Raw genomic sequence first — 19,032 nt, forward strand, 5'->3', positions numbered from 1 at the left:
TTCTGTGCGTTTTTGGCTTACTCCACTCTTTGGTAGTAACTTTTGGTGGTTTTGAGTTGAATTATTCTAGGATTTTACTCCTGCTGGTCTTAAAGTTAAAATTACTCTTTACTTTTTTTTACCACAGTAGATGTAATATACAGTAGCAAAAAGTTCTACTCTCCATTATAATTTTCGACACACATCTGAAACCACACAAGCTTCATGACCCCGCCTCCGTGCATGCGCAATGACAAATGCCTCCAATGGAAAACCAAGTAGCAACTGAAATTATGGCTCTGACGGCTGGGGAAACCTCCCAATTTGCGTACTATGAAATGTGTGTCATGTCTAGGGAAACATTTTGCTACTGTATGTTACCTCAACTGCGTCTTTGACAAACTTATTTTTCAGAAAGTTTTTTTTTTACTTTTCAAAACAAATAGGTTACTCACATGGATCAACTACATACAATGGAGATGGGTATGTGCATTTAGAGTGGTGGAGGGGCTAGTATTTGAGACTGTTAGAAAAATAATAGAAATACAAATAATGAGTATGAAAAAAACTTCGAAGTTTATATGTGAAGTTAGAAAAAATAGAATTTTTTAAAGAAGGAAGCTTTGCTTGAAGCAAAATAGCCAAACGCCTGTTTGCAGTAATTTTTTGGTTGTTTTAAGGTTAGCCTGAATATCATTTTTTTTTTTTTTTAGCTTTTCATTTATTCATCTACATCAGTAAGATGAATAAATGGAAGCTTTGCTTGAAGCCATACCTCTCCAATGGTCATGTCAAACTGGAAGCAGGACTGAATGTGTAGATGAAGTTAAAGAGTTGTGTCCTTTAATAACGAAGCAAAAATTTCAAGTCCTTTACTGCAGTCATAATCAGTGCTCAAATTTGAAAATGAACGGTATTTTTTTTTCAGTTAATAATATTACATTTTAGGTTGCGGCTTGGAAGTTGCTAACTCAATTACTGATTGATACGGATAAGCTGTATTTTGCTATGGCTCCAACGCTTCTGTTTCTACTTCTGCTCTTAGCTCCTCCAAACTTTTGTGGTCAGTTTTTATCAAGATTTATTAACATTGCGCTGCTCATACCAAAAGATGATTTTTATTTGAGCTCATATAACAAGGTTGTTCCAGGGATTGATTCAGCGATAGCAACTGTTGTCAATCGAACTTTACTTCACAGGTTGAGCTTGGTCTTTCGATTTAGTAACACGCGGTGCTCTAATATTTATGCTCCTGTCGGAGCCATTGAATCGTATAAAGAAGGATTTGCCGATGTATTCTTTGGTCCATCTTGTGACTATGCTCTAGGTAAGTAATAATGTTTATGGTGTTGGTTTTTTACTACAATGACAAAAAAATCACAACTAATTCCCCTTGGCTTATAAGAGTGTTCAATCGTTTTTAGGCTACAGTAACTAACTGTAGTAAGGAGCGACCCGGCTCAATAGTAACCGAAACTCCAAAAACCGGAATTTTTATACCAATGGTTAACCCAAAAGAATCGTATTTTTATGCTGATTTTCAATATATAAGTTTCATAAAGTTTGTCTTACTCGTCAAAAACTACGAGCCTGCGAAAATTTGCCTTATTTTAGAAAATAGGGAGAAACACCCCCTAAAAGTCATAGAACCAAACAGTTCGTGGTAACGAACTGTAGTAAGTAGCGACCCGGCTCAATAGAAACCAAAACTATAAAAAATGGAATTTTGATACCAATAGCTATATCAAAAGAATCGCATTTTAATGCTGATTTTAAATATACAAGTTTCATCAAGTTTAGTCTTACGCATCAAAAGTTACGAGCCTGAGAAAATTTGCCTTATTTTAGAAAATAAACCCCCTAAAAGTCTTACAATCTTAACGAAAATTACACCATCAGATTCAACAAATCAGAGAACCATGCTGTAGAAGTTTCAAGCTCCTATCTACAAAAATGTGGAATTTTGTATTTTTTTGCCAGAAGGCAGATCACGGATGCGTGTTTATTTGTTTGTTTGTTTGTTGTTGTTTTTTTCCCAGGGGTGATCGTATCAACCCAGTTGTCTTAGAATGTTGCGAGAGGGCTCATTCTAACTGAAATAAAAAGTTATAGTGCCCTTTTTAAGTGACCAAACAAATTGGAGGGCACCTAGGCCCCCTCCCACGCTAATTATTTTCCCAAAGTCAACGGATAAAAATTCTGAGATAGCCATTTTATTCAGCGTAGTCGAAAAACCTTATAACTATGTCTTTGGAGACGACTTATTCCTCCACAGTCCCCGTGGGAGGGGCTACAAGTTATAAACTTTGACCAGCGCTTACATATAGTAATGGTTATTGGGAAGTGTACAGGCGTTTTCAGGAGGATTTTTTGGTTGGGAGGAGGGGTTGAGAAGAGGGGGATATACTGGGGGAACTTTCCATCGAGGAATTTGTCATGGGGGAAGGAAATTTCTATGAAGGGAGTGCAGGATTTACTAGCATTATTTAAAAAAAAAAAATGAAAAAATAAATATGAAAAAGTTTTTTTCAGCTGGAAGTAAGGAGCAGCATTAAAACTTAAAACAGAAATTATTACCCATATGAGGGGCTAACCTCCTCCTAATACCTCGCTCTTTACGCTAAAGTATTTTTAGTAATGCCAACTATTTATTTTACGGCTTTTGTGATTCAGGGGTCATTCTTAATGAATTGGGACAAAATTTAAGATTTAGTGTAAAGAGAGAGGTACTGACAAGGGGGCGAACCCTCTCATATGTGAAATAAAAACATGAGAATAAAAAATTCTTTACGTAAGCTAATTTATAAGTTACGTATATCTTTTACTAATAAAAAGATTCGTAAAAAACTAAAAGTTCTAGTTGCCTTTTTAATTAACCAAAAAATTGGAGGGCAACAAGGCTTCCTCCCCCGCTCTTTTTTCTCAAAATCATTCAATCAAAATTATGAGAAAGCCATTTAGCCAAAAAAAAATAAATATGCAAATTTCGTTTTAATTATTCCTCTGCGGAGACCCAAAATCAAAACATGCATTGATTCAAAAACATTCAGAAATTAAATAAAAAAAAACAAGTTTTTTCAACTGAAAGGAAGGAACGATATTAAAACTTAAAACGAACAGAAATTACTTCGTATATGAAAGGGGCTGCTTCCTCATCAACGCCCCGGTCTTTACGCTAAAGTTTTTTACTGTTTTAAAAAGAACAGTTGAGATAAAGAGTCAAACCTTAGCGTAAAGAGCGGGGTGTTGATGAGGAAGCAGCCCCTTTCATATACGAAGTAATTTCTGTTCGTTTTAAGTTTTAATGTCGCTCTTTACTTCCAGTTGAAAAAACTTGGATAGTCGGAAAACCTAATAACTAGGTCTCTGGGGACGACTTAATCCCCCAAAGTCCCCAGTAGAGGGGCTGCAAGTTACAAACTTTGACCATTGCCTACATACAGTAATGGTTATTGGGAAGTGTAAAGACGTTTTCAGGGGGACTTTTTCACATTGGGAGTGGGGTGGGTGGGTTTAGGGGAGGGGATTACGTGGGAGGATCTTTCCTCGGAGGAATTTATCATGAGGGAAGAGAATTTCCATGAAGGGGGCGCTAGATTTTCTAGCATTATTTAAAAAAAGAGAAAATATATAAAAAAGGTTCTTTAAACTGGAAGTAAGGAGCAGCATTAAAACTTAAAAAAAACAAGGAATTATTACATATATAAGGGCGTCCGTCTCCTCTTCAATACCTCGCTCTTTACGCTAAAGTATTTTTAGTAATTTCAACTATTTATTCTACGGCCTTTGTGATTCAGGGGTCATTCTTAAAGAACTGGGACAAAATTTAAGCTTTAGTGGAAAGAGCGAGGTATTGACGAGGGGAAGAACCCTCCTCATATATGTAATAAAAATATATAAATATAGAAGTTCGTTACGCAAGTTAATTTGTAAGTTACATATATTTATTACTAATAAAAACCTTTCTAAAAACAAATAAAAAGTTCTAGTTGCATTTTTAAATAACCAAAAATCGGAGGGCAACTAGACCTCCTCCCCCACCTTTTTTCATCAAAATTGTCCGATCAAAACCACGAGGAATTCATTTAGCCGAAAAAATAATATGATAATAATATAGTAATTGGGCCTTTTCTTGATATCATGACGTCCAAGTGATCCTTAAATTAGAAGAAGTGCCTTTGTAAAATTACGTTGTGTTTTGGACTTTTAAATTTTGTCTTATCTTTTCTTTTGTCAATATGAAAGACACATCACTTAACCTTCGTTTCTTTTACTTGTTCAGGTGGCGGGACAAGAATTTCTTTTTCTTTCAACGAAATATCTTGTCCATGTTTTTGATTTTCAAAGGGATGGTAGGAATTGATGACCTTATCCATGTCAAAATTTAAAACCTAATCATCATTGCTAAGATTTTCAATTTGTTTGGTTCGCTTTATCTCGGCTTGTCTCTCATCATTATGAAATACATATCGCCAAAACCTTTTTTTTAAAGGTATGGTAGGCATTGATAACCTTCTGATGTCCTTGTTTGTTTTGCTGATGATAGCACACTCGGCACTTCGGGGAACTGTGAATCCGAGCTTCGATTAAACTTGGAATACTTGTTTGAGAGAGTTATTTCATGGCTTGATGCTAATTTTCTTACCCTAAATTATTCAAAATCCAATTTTTTGATATTTTCGCATGTTTCTCAGATTTATCCCAAGTTATCAGAAATTCATCAGCCAAATGGGATAATTTACAGATCTAAAGATCGATATGTTCGTTTTTTGGGCATTCTTGTTGAGGAAAACTTGTCTTTCAAGCGTCACATTGATTTGATTAAAATGAAGATATGCAGGAGTCTCGGTATTTTAAGGAAACTCAAACATATTTTTCCTGGATCAATTTTGGAAATCCTTTTTCACTCCTTGATCCGGTCTTACGTTTCCTACTGTCCAATAGTATGGATGTCAACCTTTCCTTCACTGTTAAAACCACTTTCTAAGGTTTATAATAAAGCTAGAAACCTCATTAAGGAAACTAACCGTTCAAGAGTTATCCCATTACTTGATCTCGAGTCACTGTATATTCTTTCGTGTGCATGTTTTACTTTTTCTCAGCTTCATGGTGACCTCCCCCGTCCCCTAAGTGTTCAGCCATCTTTCACCTCTGATCAGAATAATTATAATCTTCGCAATACCGAAAATCATATTCAAGTTCCTTTTACTCCTTGTGTAAGGTCAGACTTTAATCCTTTAATTGCGAGTTATATTGTATGGAATAAGTTGCCCGAATCAGCTCGAAGGTGCCACTCATTCGGTTTGTTCAAAAAAAAATTATTAAAAATTCATTGGCTTCTTAGAAATTATTTTATCTCTTTTTATATGTGTATATGCGTGTATGTATGCATATATATTTCCTGATTATTTCATTGGAGTCTATTTTATCTACAGATCTACTTAATTAATTTAGTCTGTTCAATCTATTAGTCTATTTAGTTTTGTTTTCTATAGTTTTTCATTTTATTTATACTTTCCTCTCTTCTCCTTTTTGCTCTTCTCTCTGTGAGTAAGTGATTATTTTTTTCTTCTCTGAGTAAGTGGCTCGTTCATTTTCCCCTTTTTTACAGGCCAAAGAGCCTTTGGGGAAATAGTAAAATGTAATATTGTATGTGTGTTTGGTGATGAATAAATCTTATCTTATCTTATCCATGTCAAAATTCCAAACCTATTCATCTTAAACATATTTTGTTCTCTAGTTACGCAATAGCATAATCATCGTTATATTCTTTAGTTTTAAGTCGCTAGGTGTTATATTAGGAATTCAATTGAATTAAAGAATTCTGGCGGATTAAAGAATCATCCTTTTTTGTCAAATTTGTTTCCTCTTGGGACTCGCTGTGATATTCAATTTTGCTCCTCTTCCAACTGCAGATTTTAAGTATGATTCGATGGGCTCATCCCTGTCGCTTATCTTCAAAACGCAGATTTCTTTGTCCATTATTTTCATTTGGGATTTGTTGTGATGCTTTTTATTTAACATTTTCTTGCCACATATCTTCTTGCGCTTAATTTTTGGGCATCGTTACCTCAGAAGTTTTTTCATACCTTTTGCTTTAGCTGTTTGGATTCATTTAAAGCCATGATTAATTTCACATGACGTCAAAGGTAGCAAAATCACTTCTTTCCCTGTTTTTCCCAGTCGTTATATTTTTGATTTAATTGCGTTGTTATAAAATTTAGGAAACTCAACTGAACATTGAAAACCCAAAACGTGGCTATGACAATAAACACACAAGAATTACGCATCTAGACTCAATATAGAAACCAATTTTAGATATTTCAAATGATTCGACTCAACACAACAGATGCAAACATCGTAAAAAAAACACAAAAAGCCCCCGCTAAATCTGAGAGTTTACTACCTTCTGCTTCTATGCTTTCTTTGCAACCCTAAACTATTCAACTTAAAACGTGAAATTGTACTATTTTTACTTCCATCCCAACCTGTTCAATGCCTCCCTCTTTACACCCTCACAGGAAGTTCCCATTTCCCTCAAATCTTTCCTTTTGACATCCCCCTACCCCAACCGAGGACGACCTGCTTTTTATTTAGCTCAACACAGTCAGCCAGAAAGAACAATATTTAGGAATCTATCATCCTTCATCTACAGAACGTGCCCTAACCATCTCAACTTTCATTATAGCTTCATTACCTTTCATTATAGCTCTAGAAAACAGAACCGAGCCACAATTTTCGTATAGCCAACTGTTTCAGATACGGTAAGTCAGTCAGATACCCAAAACAATCCGTAGATAATTTCTCTGGAAAACATCTACTACATATATTACATATACTACATATATTAGCAAAGCTGCCCACTTGATCAATCATCTCGTTAGCCAATATCATCTGATTGTTTTAATTTATTAGCCTTAGTAACTAGTTCTTCTTAAAATTTATTCTCAAACCTAATCACGCACCCTGACCTCGCAAAACATCGAAACATTCATTCATTTTGCTAACTCCTTTATCTAGGATGCTTAAATCATCAGCATGACACAATTCCAGGAGAGTTTTCTTCCCCATTTGATCCTCCCGTACCCCATTTGTGTTCTCCCATTCCCTTTACTAATTGGAATATCTACTTAGGATGATAATTGTAAATTTTATTAATTAAGTAAACTATATTACAGCTCCTGCGTGCACAATTTGTATGAAGTAAAAATAAAATTGTTCGGGAGACAATAAGAACTAATTTTTCCTACGGTTTTTAAGATATAAATATCGAAAAATTCTACACGACTCAGCAAAAATCTTTATACGCAGGTATAAATATGAATTACCGTAAGCAGCTTGGAGTACTGTAAACAACTCATTACTTGGTAGAAGACAAAAGTGATGTTTTTGAACCCCGTAACTCACCGTGTCCCCCGCCAGTGCTAATGATCGGTGACAAACCAGCTGAGATTGTTGAGGAATTTACATACCTTGGCTCTATCCTCTCAAATTACGGATCAATCCTCAAAGATCTAATACACCGAATCACCAAAGCCTCAGAAGTAGTGGGAAAACTAAGTGTTGATGAAACCTTCTATCAGCCGTAGGACCAAGATGCGCAAATATTATGCTTCGGTGGGATCCGTGTTTCTTTACGGAGCTAAAACCTGGCCGGCCACTCAGTTTGTGCTTAGCACCGTAAATATAGCCCAAATAAAACATCTTTGACGCATTGAATGACTACACTGGCACGATTTTGTTAGCAACGAGAACCTCCTGGCGTTAACTGATCAAAGGCCCTTTTAGGTAGGTAGGTAGGTAGGTAGGTATGCGTTTATTTCATCAAAAACAGATTACTAAAATTGCACTTACAATCAATAATATGCTGCTCAATTTAGGGACCTAAAATGTACCTGTTCAGCAGCAAAACTACAACAAATAAATGATAACTATTCAAAATTAAAGAAATACGCAAAGAAAAAAAAACAGACGAAACACTATCCAATCTTTAAACAGCCATCTCTCATCATAGAAAAAAAAGGTATAAATTTTTAACCAATATAATTTACAATTTATTCAAAAAATATTTTCTTATTCTTACTTTAAATAACATAAGGTTATCAGACGACCTAACACTCTCTGGAATTGAGTTCCAAATAACAACACCTACATGTTTAATCATAAACCCAGATTGCGTTGTATGCCTGATTTCACTAGTCAGCTGTTCAGAGCTCCTAGTAGAATAATCGTGATAATTTGAATTATATCGATAAAAACTTCTAAAATACTGAGGAGACAATCCATTTAAAACCTGGTATACAACAATTAAAATCTGCTGATACTTAATAAAATCAATATTCAATATATCTAAATCTCTAAAACAATCTCTAGTACTACCACACGCAAGACACTCACCCAAACTTCTAATTGCCTTATTTTGCATAATCTGGACCCTTTTCACATGACTAGAAAAATTGCTTGCATACAATGAACAGCCATACACTAAATAAGGATGAACAATTGAATAATAAATTGCTTTCAGAACACGTAGAGGAAAAAAATTATAAAATCTTCTTAAAATAGCAACTCCACGAGCCAATTTTGAAGATAAAACGTTGCAATGATAAATCCAACTAAAATTTACATCAAAATAAAATCCTATATATCTACATTGAAAAACATGACTAATGGAAACACCTTGTAAAAGAATACTATGACAATTGTTTACAACTTTACCAATACGACTAAATATCGTATAATTAGTCTTCTCAATATTCACTGCAAGAAAACTATGCTTTGTGAACTGAGATAAATTCTCCAGAGCTGCATTAGTTCTCTCTATAAGATCCTCGATAGATTTCCCAATAACTGTAAGCGCTTTTTCATCTGCGAATGATGTAGCTACGGCATCAGGAAGGTAAAAACGCATTATATCCACGTATATAAGAAACAGTAAAGGTCCTAATACCGAACCTTGGGGCACTCCACAATTCACATTGAAGGCTTTCCCTACCACATCATCTATCATAACTTTGATGGACCTAATATGCAGGTAAGACCTAAACCAATCCAAATACTTTTCACGGACTCCTAAACAAGCTAGCCTACTTAATAAAAGACTAAAATCAACGGTATCAAATGCTTTTCTAAAATCTATGAACACAGTAAGAGGGATAAGATTCCTTTCTAGGGCACTATTAACGCACTCCATTAAATGGTATGCCGCATGGACAGTTGAATGTTTAGTTCTGAAACCGAACTGTGACTCACTTAATTATTCCGAACTTGTCTAAATATTCGTACAGCCGTTGATGCACTATTTTCTCGTGTATCTTTGAGAATAGTGGTAACAAGCTTATAGGTCGCCAGTTCGTCATATCTTGCTTATTGCCTGATTTGAACAACGGTAGGACCTTTGCTTGTTTAAGCGCTTCAGGGAATTGGCCGACTTCAAGTGACAGGTTAACGAGGTAAAGAAGACATAGTAGTAGATACACTGAAACTACTTTGAATGCTTTCAGATTCAAACCGTCAATACCAGCAGCATTTGAATTTAAATTCTTCACAATTTTTGTTAATACTTCAATTGAGGCTTTCTCAAATTGAAAGTTATGATGTTCACCTCGATTATCTTCAAAGAGCGTGTCACTTTTCGCTGGGTCTCCGTGAGAAGTGTCTTCCTTGGTTTTACTTCCAATACCAAAGAAGAATTTACCAAACTCGTCAGCCATCTGATGCTTATCAGTGACTCTAATACCCTCGACAGTGATAGCATTTATGAGGCCATCATGTTTACCTGTTCCTTTAATTACGCCGTGAATGGTCTGCCAAGTGCCTCGCATATCTCCTTTTTGTTCATTAATTTTTTCGATGTAATATTTCTTATTTTAGAACGTCTTAACTTATTCACTAAATTTCGTTGACAAATATATTCATTTTTACTTTCTTCAGATGAGTCATTTTAACTTTTGAAGAAGCAAGCGTTCCGAGCATTTATAGCTTCAACAACTTCATCATCAATACAGGTTTTCGGGGGATATCTCGTTCTTTTTTCCTAGTAAGTTTTTTCCTAGTCCAAGCAGACTCAAATATCGGAGTAATTATCCCAAGAAAATTGTCGAGGGCACGCGAGGGATCTGGTTCTTCATGTACTTTCTCCCACGATATTACACTTAGTCTTTCACGGAGCTCATGTAAATTTGTCGGCCGAAGATCTCTTATAAGTTCACGCCTAGTCTTTTCGTAAGTCGGGCTCCGTTGCATTATAGTACGTGTAACAGAAAGATGATCAGATCCCGAATGGATCACGATTTCACAATAAGAATCGGGAACCAAATTTGAAGGGAGAAACACATTATCAATAGGAGTAACAGAATGTTCAGTTATTCTATCATCAATTCTATTCATCTATTCTATTCGTCTTCATTCTATTCATCTATTCTATTCAGAGTTATTCTATTCATCATCAATACAGGTTTTTGGGCGATATCTCGTTCTTTTTTCCTAGTAAGGTTTTTCCTAGTCCAAGCAGACTCAAATATCGGAGTAATTATCCCAAGAAAATTGTCGAGGGCACGCGAGGGATCTGGTTCTTCAAATACTTTCTCCCACGATATTACACTTATTCTTTCACGAAGCTCATGTAAATTTGTCGGCCGAAGATCTCTTATAAGTTTACGCCTAGTCTTTTCGTAAGTCGGGCTCCGTTGCTTTATCGTACGTGTAACAGGAAGATGATCAGATCCCGGATGGATCATGATATCAGAATAAGAATCGGGAACCAAATTTGAAGGGAGAAACACACTATCAATAAGAGTAGCAGAATGTCAGTTATTCTAGAAGGAAGGCGATTCATAGGAAAATGACCATGCGATAACATCAAGTTAAAAAAAAAATCAAAATTATAGCTATTCAAACAACAAATCAAAATTGAAATCACCCATGATTGTGCATTCATTTTTTACAGACAGAAGTTTACATAAATAATCATCAAATAAATCAAGGAACTCAACCGAGGGAGTTCTAGGTGGCTTATAAACCAAATAAATTACTATCTTTTTATTCTCATAAATACAATTCCCACAGAAAAATTTCCACCTTACCTTCAATCCAAAGGCATAAATAATACCTCTATTCAAAATTTATTCCATTTTTCAACAAAACAGACAAACCTCCTTGCCTCATCCGATTTCTCACCTTCGAAATCATTTGGTAACCTGGAAAAATGTAATACGAGAGACAGCTGTCCATAGACAAAAACGTTTCGCAAATACTACTACTACTACTAATAACTCACTGCAGCACCAAGCCGCCTGAGGCCAACACAGCTACGCACGCTCCTCCTCCAACCTAATCTATTTAAAGCCACCCTCTCTACACCCTCCCAGGAAGTTTCCATTTCCAATAAATCTTTATTTATCACATCATCCCAACCCAGACAAGGACGACCTGCTTTCCGTGTAGCCCCAGACGGTTAGCCAAAAAGGACATTTTTCGGTAATCTGTCATCCTTCATCCGTAGAACGTGGCCTAGCCATCTCAACCTTTCTTTCATTATAGCCCTAGAAAGCGGGATTGAACCACATTTTTCGTACAACCTACTGTTTGAAATACGGTCAGTCAGCCGGGTACCCAGAACAATCCGTAGGAAATTTATCTGGAAAACATCCAGTAAATTTTCACCTGCTTTTCGGAGCGCCCATGCTTCAGAGCAATATTTGAAAACTGTCATCACTGTAGCTTCCAATATTCTAATCTTGATTTGCAGACTTATCTTTCTATTCTTCCAAACTTTTTTTAACTGTGAATAAACACCCTGAGCCTTAGCTATTCTACTTTTAACATCTTCACTGCTCCCACCATTTTTACTAATAATACTACCAAGTTAACTGAAGCTCCCAACCTGATCAATCTTTTCGTTACCCAATGTCACCTGTTCATCTTCACTTATTCCTAGCCTCAGTGACTTAGTCTTCTTAACATTAATTTTCAAGCCTATTTTAGCACCCTGAACTCGCAAAACCTTTAAAAATTCATTCATTTTCCTCAGACTTTCATCTAATATGCTTAAATCATCAGCATAATCTAAGCCCAGGAGCGTTTTTCCTCCCCATTTGATTCCGTGGTCTCCAATTGCCTTTCCTGTGCTCCTTAAGACGAAGCCCATCAAACTGATCCATATAAAGGGGGATAGAACACAACCCTGCTTAACTCCTGATTTAATACAAAACCAGTTTCGCAAATACCTAATACATCAAGACTACTATTCATAGCAGAAAATTTTTTTCAGTATCCTCAGACGATGACGTAACATGGCAATTCCATTCAGACACACGAAAACTCTTATTTTCTTTCCGTATTGGAAAATCAAATGTTACATACTGACTTTTTCTTACTGGCTCAGGGCATTTTAAAACATTATCTTGAGCAATTTTACACTCTAAAATTTTATTAACATCTAAAGCATTATTTTCTAATTCATCCAACCGATCCTTCTGGTGTAACGGCAAAACTAATTATCAAGAAATAAGAGCAATATAAACTGTACTGATTCCTTTTGGAAAAAAAACTAATAATACAAAAATAAAATAAAAAATAAATAAAAACAATCTTGCAACGACCATAGGCGACGGGGCAAAGCATCACTCGCAAAGCGTATATAAATGCGACCTTAATCAGACCACACTTGTTTATTACCGTATTTTTCACGTGCTAGGTTCAGAATGTCTTGTCTCTGCTTTGTTAAGTTTTCTGATGCAAATATACCAGAGCGTGCCAGCTTCGACTTAAGCTTAAAAACTTTCTGGGCAATTTCTTTCGACCTGAATTTGACTAGGACCGGAGCTATAGCATCTTGACGAGTTGTAGAATTGTTTAGTTTAAACCTTCTCACTTCCACAATATCACCATCAGATACTTCAGATATTTCCATTTTATTGCGAATCACACCCCCGATTATAGACCTTAAGTCACTACTTGGAGGCTGTTTGATACCGTTGAAAAGAAGACTGTCTAGCCTGAAGTCCTGATCATACATGTCTAGTTTCTGCTCTGCATTCTTAACTCTCTCCTCAAGAAATATTATTTGATTTCTTAGAAATTTCAGGTCGAGGAATTCGGGCTAGGAATGAGGAATGAGGGCTAGAAATTTCGGTTCAAACTCAACAATCAATGCTGAATAAACCTCACTGACGATAGTTGAACTCTGAGCTTTTATGGCATTCAAAGTGTCACTGGATAGAGACTGCCTACCAGCAGCAGTAGCCACTAGTTTTTCATCCAGCTTCTCGTCTACTTTTTTAGCAAGATTTTCCATCACACTTTGGATTTCCTGTTCTGTCGCGGAAATGCGAGTAATAATAGCCGACGATCCCGCTTTAGTTTGTTGCCCAGGAATGGGAGTTTGAGTTTTACGCTTCTCTTTGCAAGGTTCTATATAAATGTTCGGTTGATGAATAAAATCCTCAAATGCTCCCTTTACACCCTTGCTAGTAGATTTTCATAGGTTCAGCCTTATTTGCCCCAAACTGCATAAGTTGTGACTCGAGAACAAACTGGGTGTCATGTGACCCATAGTAAAAAACCAAATACTTAAAGGCTTTTGACTTTGAGTTCGCAGTCTTTGGATCCAAAACCTCAATAATACGAACTGGCCAATCGGGAAATCCTTGAAACTTTGCTAGAGCCAGATCATGAATACCAAATTTAGCCATTTTCTGTAGCTCAAATTTATCAAAAATAATTTACAACAGTTGCCAAAAATTCGTACCTGTTAGTGGGGCAGGCCCACGTCAGCATGTGGGCTCTTTACGGGACATGTGGGCTCTTTACGGCTAAAAGGGATTAAAGTATAAAAAGAGTTTTACTAGAATGAGTTTTATTCGTAAAATCTTAATTAATGTAGATATACCATTAGCCTGAAAGGGACCCGTAAAGAGCCAAAGCAACCTCAAGGGAAAATTCTGATTAAAAACCTGTCCTTTCACCTTTCCAGTTCCATAGGCTGTAAGGCCACCTGATGGTGCACTCGCTGCTAATGATGTATGACGTCGATAAAAATTTAAAGGTTAATGACGTTATATTGTTTAAGCTTCATTCGCTTGAGTTGATTCTTTCGAGCCTCCATAAATTTTAGTATAATGGTCTATAGTAGTACATTGGTTATTATTTAGGAGGGTCAGTGGATCCTTCTGGGCGTGAGGAAATGTTTATTGTAGCCCCAGAAAGAGCATCTATATCTCTCCGTAATTTCTTAATCAAATTCAAGAAGTTCAGAAGAAGGTAGGAGGGGTCGGGACCAGGAAAACCTACCCAACTACCCACCCACCCTCAAGATCTCCTATTTTCTGAGTTTTTTTTACAACCCTGCATTATGGCTACTGTCAAATGACAGCTCTTCTATAATTGCAGAACTAATCTAACTATCCCATCAGAGGTCACATGTACAGAAAAGGCAGGGATAGATAGCATTCCATATAAAAAAGATTTGTTAGAAGTGGTCCTCTTAAAAAACGTGGAAATGACAACCTCAAATGGCCATTCTCATTTTTTCTGACCTCTTCTTCTAACTACTACTACTAACAACTCACCGCCACACGAAGCCACCTGAGCCCAACACAGCTACACACGCTCGTCCTCCATCCCATTCTATCCAAACCCTCCCTCCTTGCACCCTCCCAAGAAGTTCCTATTTCTTTTAAATATTTCTTTTTAATCTTCCATCTTCAAATGAGAGATTAGACTGAGGAGATATTACATATGCTGGGGAAACTCAACATATATGAGAGCCTAAAACTTCCATCAACAAAAAGAACTCTGTCTTCTAGAGAAAGATGGTCATTCATTTGCATCTTTTAAAGTATGTTTCAGATTATCAGAAGTTTGCTGATTTTTTAAAAAAATTAAGTTTTAGTTCCATTTATAAATAATTAAGCAGATCGTGCTACAGCAAACTGCTGTTTCTGGCATTTTGTCCCAAAAACTTCCGGCTGGTCAAAGTTCTATTGAGTAGAAATTATGGGTCTATTGAAATGGAATTAATCCATTTCAAAGATAGAGTCTCAAACATCATACTTTTGGACCGCATAATATTTGTCCATAAAACAACCTACAGTCCATAAGAAATTTACTTGTTACTGCAGTCCATCACAATTTACTGCAGTCCATAAGAAATTAACTAAATGTTACAGACCATCTATCCAGTAAAACTAATGGTTATAAACTATTGCAAAGTTGGGCACCGGCTGTTACCTTGGAAGCCATTTAACTTTTATGTTGATGAGAATAGTGAAGGCTCCAAAAAACGCAAGCCCATATTTTCAAAAGTTCCATGAAGGGTGCTACAGTTGAGCTGAAGTTATGTTTAGGGGAATTTATATTTATTTTTTGACACTTATTTTAACTGAAGAATATATATGTGGATAAGTATAGAATAAAGAGTTTAGGGTGGGTGCTGATGGAGTGCCAGCTTCTTCATTTTGGCGGAACAGATAGTTTACTTATAAAAATACTATCGTGTTTTGAAATGCAAATGCAACAACTGAGAACTTTTTTGAAGCATTGTTACAACAGTATCTAAACTGAATGTAAATATTGCAGATTAAGCGGTTAGTAGCCCCTCATATTTAGCATAGCCGTAAGTATTGTAAAAAATCGACTATAAATTAAATGAAAAGTAAATATTTTTCCCCAATCGAAGAGTTCGTGGTAACGAACTCTAAGTAAGAAGCAACACGGCCCATTAGCAACAGAAATTTTAAAAAAAGGAAATTTTGATAACAACTGATACGTTAGAAGAATTGGCTTTTTATGCTGAATTTATTAAGTATAGAAGTTTTTTTTATGCTGATTCTAAATATACAAAGTTTATTGAATTTAATCTTGCCAATCACAAGCTACAATTGTGGTTTTTCATTGGTACCATAGTAGTTTTTAATTGGTAACACTAAACTTCATGAACTTTAGATACTTAGACTACAGTCTATTGACTGGTGACTATAGTTTACAGACTATATAACTTCCAACTATTGTCTGAGAAAATTTTCCAGATTCTCGAAAAAAGGGGGAAAGATCCCTAAAATGTCAAGCAATCATAATAAAATCCCATTATCATTTTCATCGTATCAGAGAATACTACTGTAGAGGTTCCAAGGTCCTATCAACAAAAATGCGGAATTTTACATTTTTTCCACAAAAAAGATCACGGATGCGTGTTTAGTTTTTTTCCCTGGGTGATCGTATCAAACCAATGGTCCAAGAAGATCAGAAGAGGTTTCTTTCGAATGAAAATCAAGAGTTCTAGTGTCCTTTTTAAGTGACCAAAAATCTTGAACCGCAACTAACCTTCCCCACCCCCCGCCCTTTTTTTCCAAAGACATCTGATCAAGAATTCGAGATATTCATTCGATTCAGCATAGTTGGAAGGTCAAAAAACTATGCCTTTGAGGATTATACGACCCTTGTAGTCGCTGGAGAAAGAGCTATTAAATATGCATTTTGCCCATTGCTCTCACAATTTTTGTTACTGGGAAATATACAGATTTTTTCGAGGGGGAGGGGTGCAAAGGAGCATTTTCCGTTAGGAAGAAAATTTTGGGGAAATAGTCAAGGGAAAATTTTACAAACGGTAAGGCGGGAAGGGGACTCCTTGGCATGATTCGAAAAAAGGTCCGAAATAAAAAAAAACAACAAGTTTTTATAACTGCATTAATACCTAAAACAAGCAGAAATTATTCCTTATATGAGGTGGGCTACCCCTTTCTCAACCCTCGCTCTTTACGCTAAAGTCTGAATTTTCCCATAATTCTTTGAGAAAGACTGCTCAAACACAACGTCTATTGAATTTGAATCAAAAGTATTTTTTAAAGAACTATAAGACTTTAGCATGAAGAGCAAGAGTTGAGGATGGGGCAGCCCTCCTTATATATGCAGTAATTTCTGTTTGTTTTATGTTTTAATGCTACTCCTTACTTTTAGCTGAAAAAACTTGTTTTTTTCTGAATGAAAATTATTGAAAAAGAGCGACATTAAAGCTGAAATCGAATAGAAGTTATACTGTAAATGAGGTGGGCAGCTGCCCGCTGGACTTCTTGGTTCACTAGACTTTTTTTTTGATAGGACTTTCTTAGGAAGAATTTTGGAATGCAGTATGTGCTGGCAGCTGGCAGCTTGATTGCTTACTTCCAACTTCCTTTCAAAATATCTTATCCGGAAATTTTATTGTTTAGCGCACCTGAAAATTAATAAGCTGTCTCGTTTTCGAAGCAATGCTCCGATCTTGATGAGCATCGCTGTTGATATAAAGGCCTACTAACACACAAACAGGCTTCAAAACAGGATCCGATGAAAGAAATACAATAGTGCAGCCAGGCACATACTGATATACGTGCATGTTTCATGATATTAAATCATGAAATATAAATTTGAAATAATAGAATTAGGCCTGTAAGTCATTTGCAGAAGTACTGCACGAGAGGAATTCTTCAGAAACCCGTGTAAATAATGATTTCCAAGGTTCTTAGAAACACGTTCTGCTGCATTAAAATTGTCCGAGTTCTACTTTCTGGTACTATAAACCTAGTTTTTCTGATTCCCATTTCCGAAGGACAGAGCATCATAAAACTCGTGTTCTACTTCAAAGATAAAATTGTACCCACATTGCCTTAAAATTAGGTTTCATGTTTCTTGTTCTAAGATTAATATTAAAAAGTCTACAAAATTACCCGATTACAAATAGTGTGTTATTTAGAAAAAAATTGTGCGTAATTATAAAACAGCGATGGTGCATGATTTTTTCCATTGTACGAGGTGCAATTGCAATTTCAGCCTCATGTATGAAATTAACTATTTTAAAACTAGAAACAGTAAGCAGATACTTCAATAATGACGTTTATTTCGACCAAGATTGGTAATTAAGAGTTTTCAAAGCTAATAATGACACTTAATAACTAACTAAATTAATGAAAATTATGATTATGGGAAGAATTTGAACTAAAATAAATTGAAATAGATTTTTAGGGAGGTAGGATGATCCGGCCAGAAAATTCTCTACTCCCTAAGCAATTCCTTGTTAAAAAAAATTTAAATATGGAATTCTTGTTGCGGGATAATTTCTGCTTTTTTGTGTCGGGTAGGTGGGGGTAAAAATTAACACCAAAAACTATGGTTTCCAGGAACAAATTAAAGCTACTGACGAAATCATAACCGTCTTGAGCACTTATCTACTTCCTCTGATTTGATTTCCTGAGCCTTTTGAAACTTCGCGAAATGGTAAATGTCTACTTTTGTTCCAAGTGCTCTACAGTGCGTATTACTGCATACAGAAAGATTCTGACGATCACATAGTGTTTCTTGGTCATTATTAGAGAAGTGCATCCATTTCTGGTTGACCCTCCTCCATGGGGCAAACTAAAAATGCATAAAGTGGGCTTGCTTACAGGCAGGTAACATTACCTATAGAGCGAAGTGTATTAGTCCTTGAGCCCCACGGGCAGTGGGGCTCGGTCTGTATTCTATATTTATTTAACAAAGGTTAAAAAACGAGGTTAATTAAATAAGTATAGAATACAGATCTCGCCCCGCTGCCCCCGGGGCTCACGGACTAATACGCATCGCTCTATAGGTAATGTTATTTGTAAGCAAGCCCACTTTACTCATTTTTAGTCTCATTGGAGAGGGATTTTAGAAGGCTAAAAAATGAATGCGCTTCTCTAATAATGACAAAGAGTTGCGATTATCAGAATCTTGCTATATGCATTAATACGCACTTTAGAGCACTTGGACCGAAAGTAAACATTTACCATTTCGCGAAGTTTCAAAAGGCTCAGGGAATCAAATCAGAGGAAGTAGATAAGTGCTCAAGACGGTTATGATTTCGTCAATAGCTTTAATTTGTTCATGTAAACCATAGTTTTTGGTGTTAATTTTTACCCCCACCTACCCGACACAAAAAAAGCAGAAATTATCCACTTGGAACGAAAGTAAACATTTTCCTGCGAAAGTGTTTGATTTTTCAAGATTTTTGATTTGTTATTGCTTATGTCGTTTTCAAGTTAGTTTTCTTTCCCCACACGT

General features: G+C 36.0%; 1 protein-coding gene across 1 annotated transcript in view; it reads left to right on the forward strand.

Annotated features, from left to right (window-relative positions):
- Positions 1 to 813: 813 nt before the first annotated feature.
- Positions 814 to 19,032, forward strand: part of LOC136031547 (atrial natriuretic peptide receptor 3-like) — a 43,363-nt gene continuing 25,144 nt past the window's right edge. Inside the window, exon 1 of the mRNA XM_065711216.1 lies at positions 814 to 1,306. Within this exon, the coding sequence (XP_065567288.1) occupies positions 988 to 1,306 (319 nt within the window). The 5' untranslated portion in view covers positions 814 to 987. The remainder of the gene's footprint in view (positions 1,307 to 19,032) is intronic.

This window comes from Artemia franciscana, chromosome 9 (assembly GCF_032884065.1).
Source record: "Artemia franciscana chromosome 9, ASM3288406v1, whole genome shotgun sequence".
Lineage (NCBI taxonomy): Eukaryota > Metazoa > Arthropoda > Branchiopoda > Anostraca > Artemiidae > Artemia > Artemia franciscana.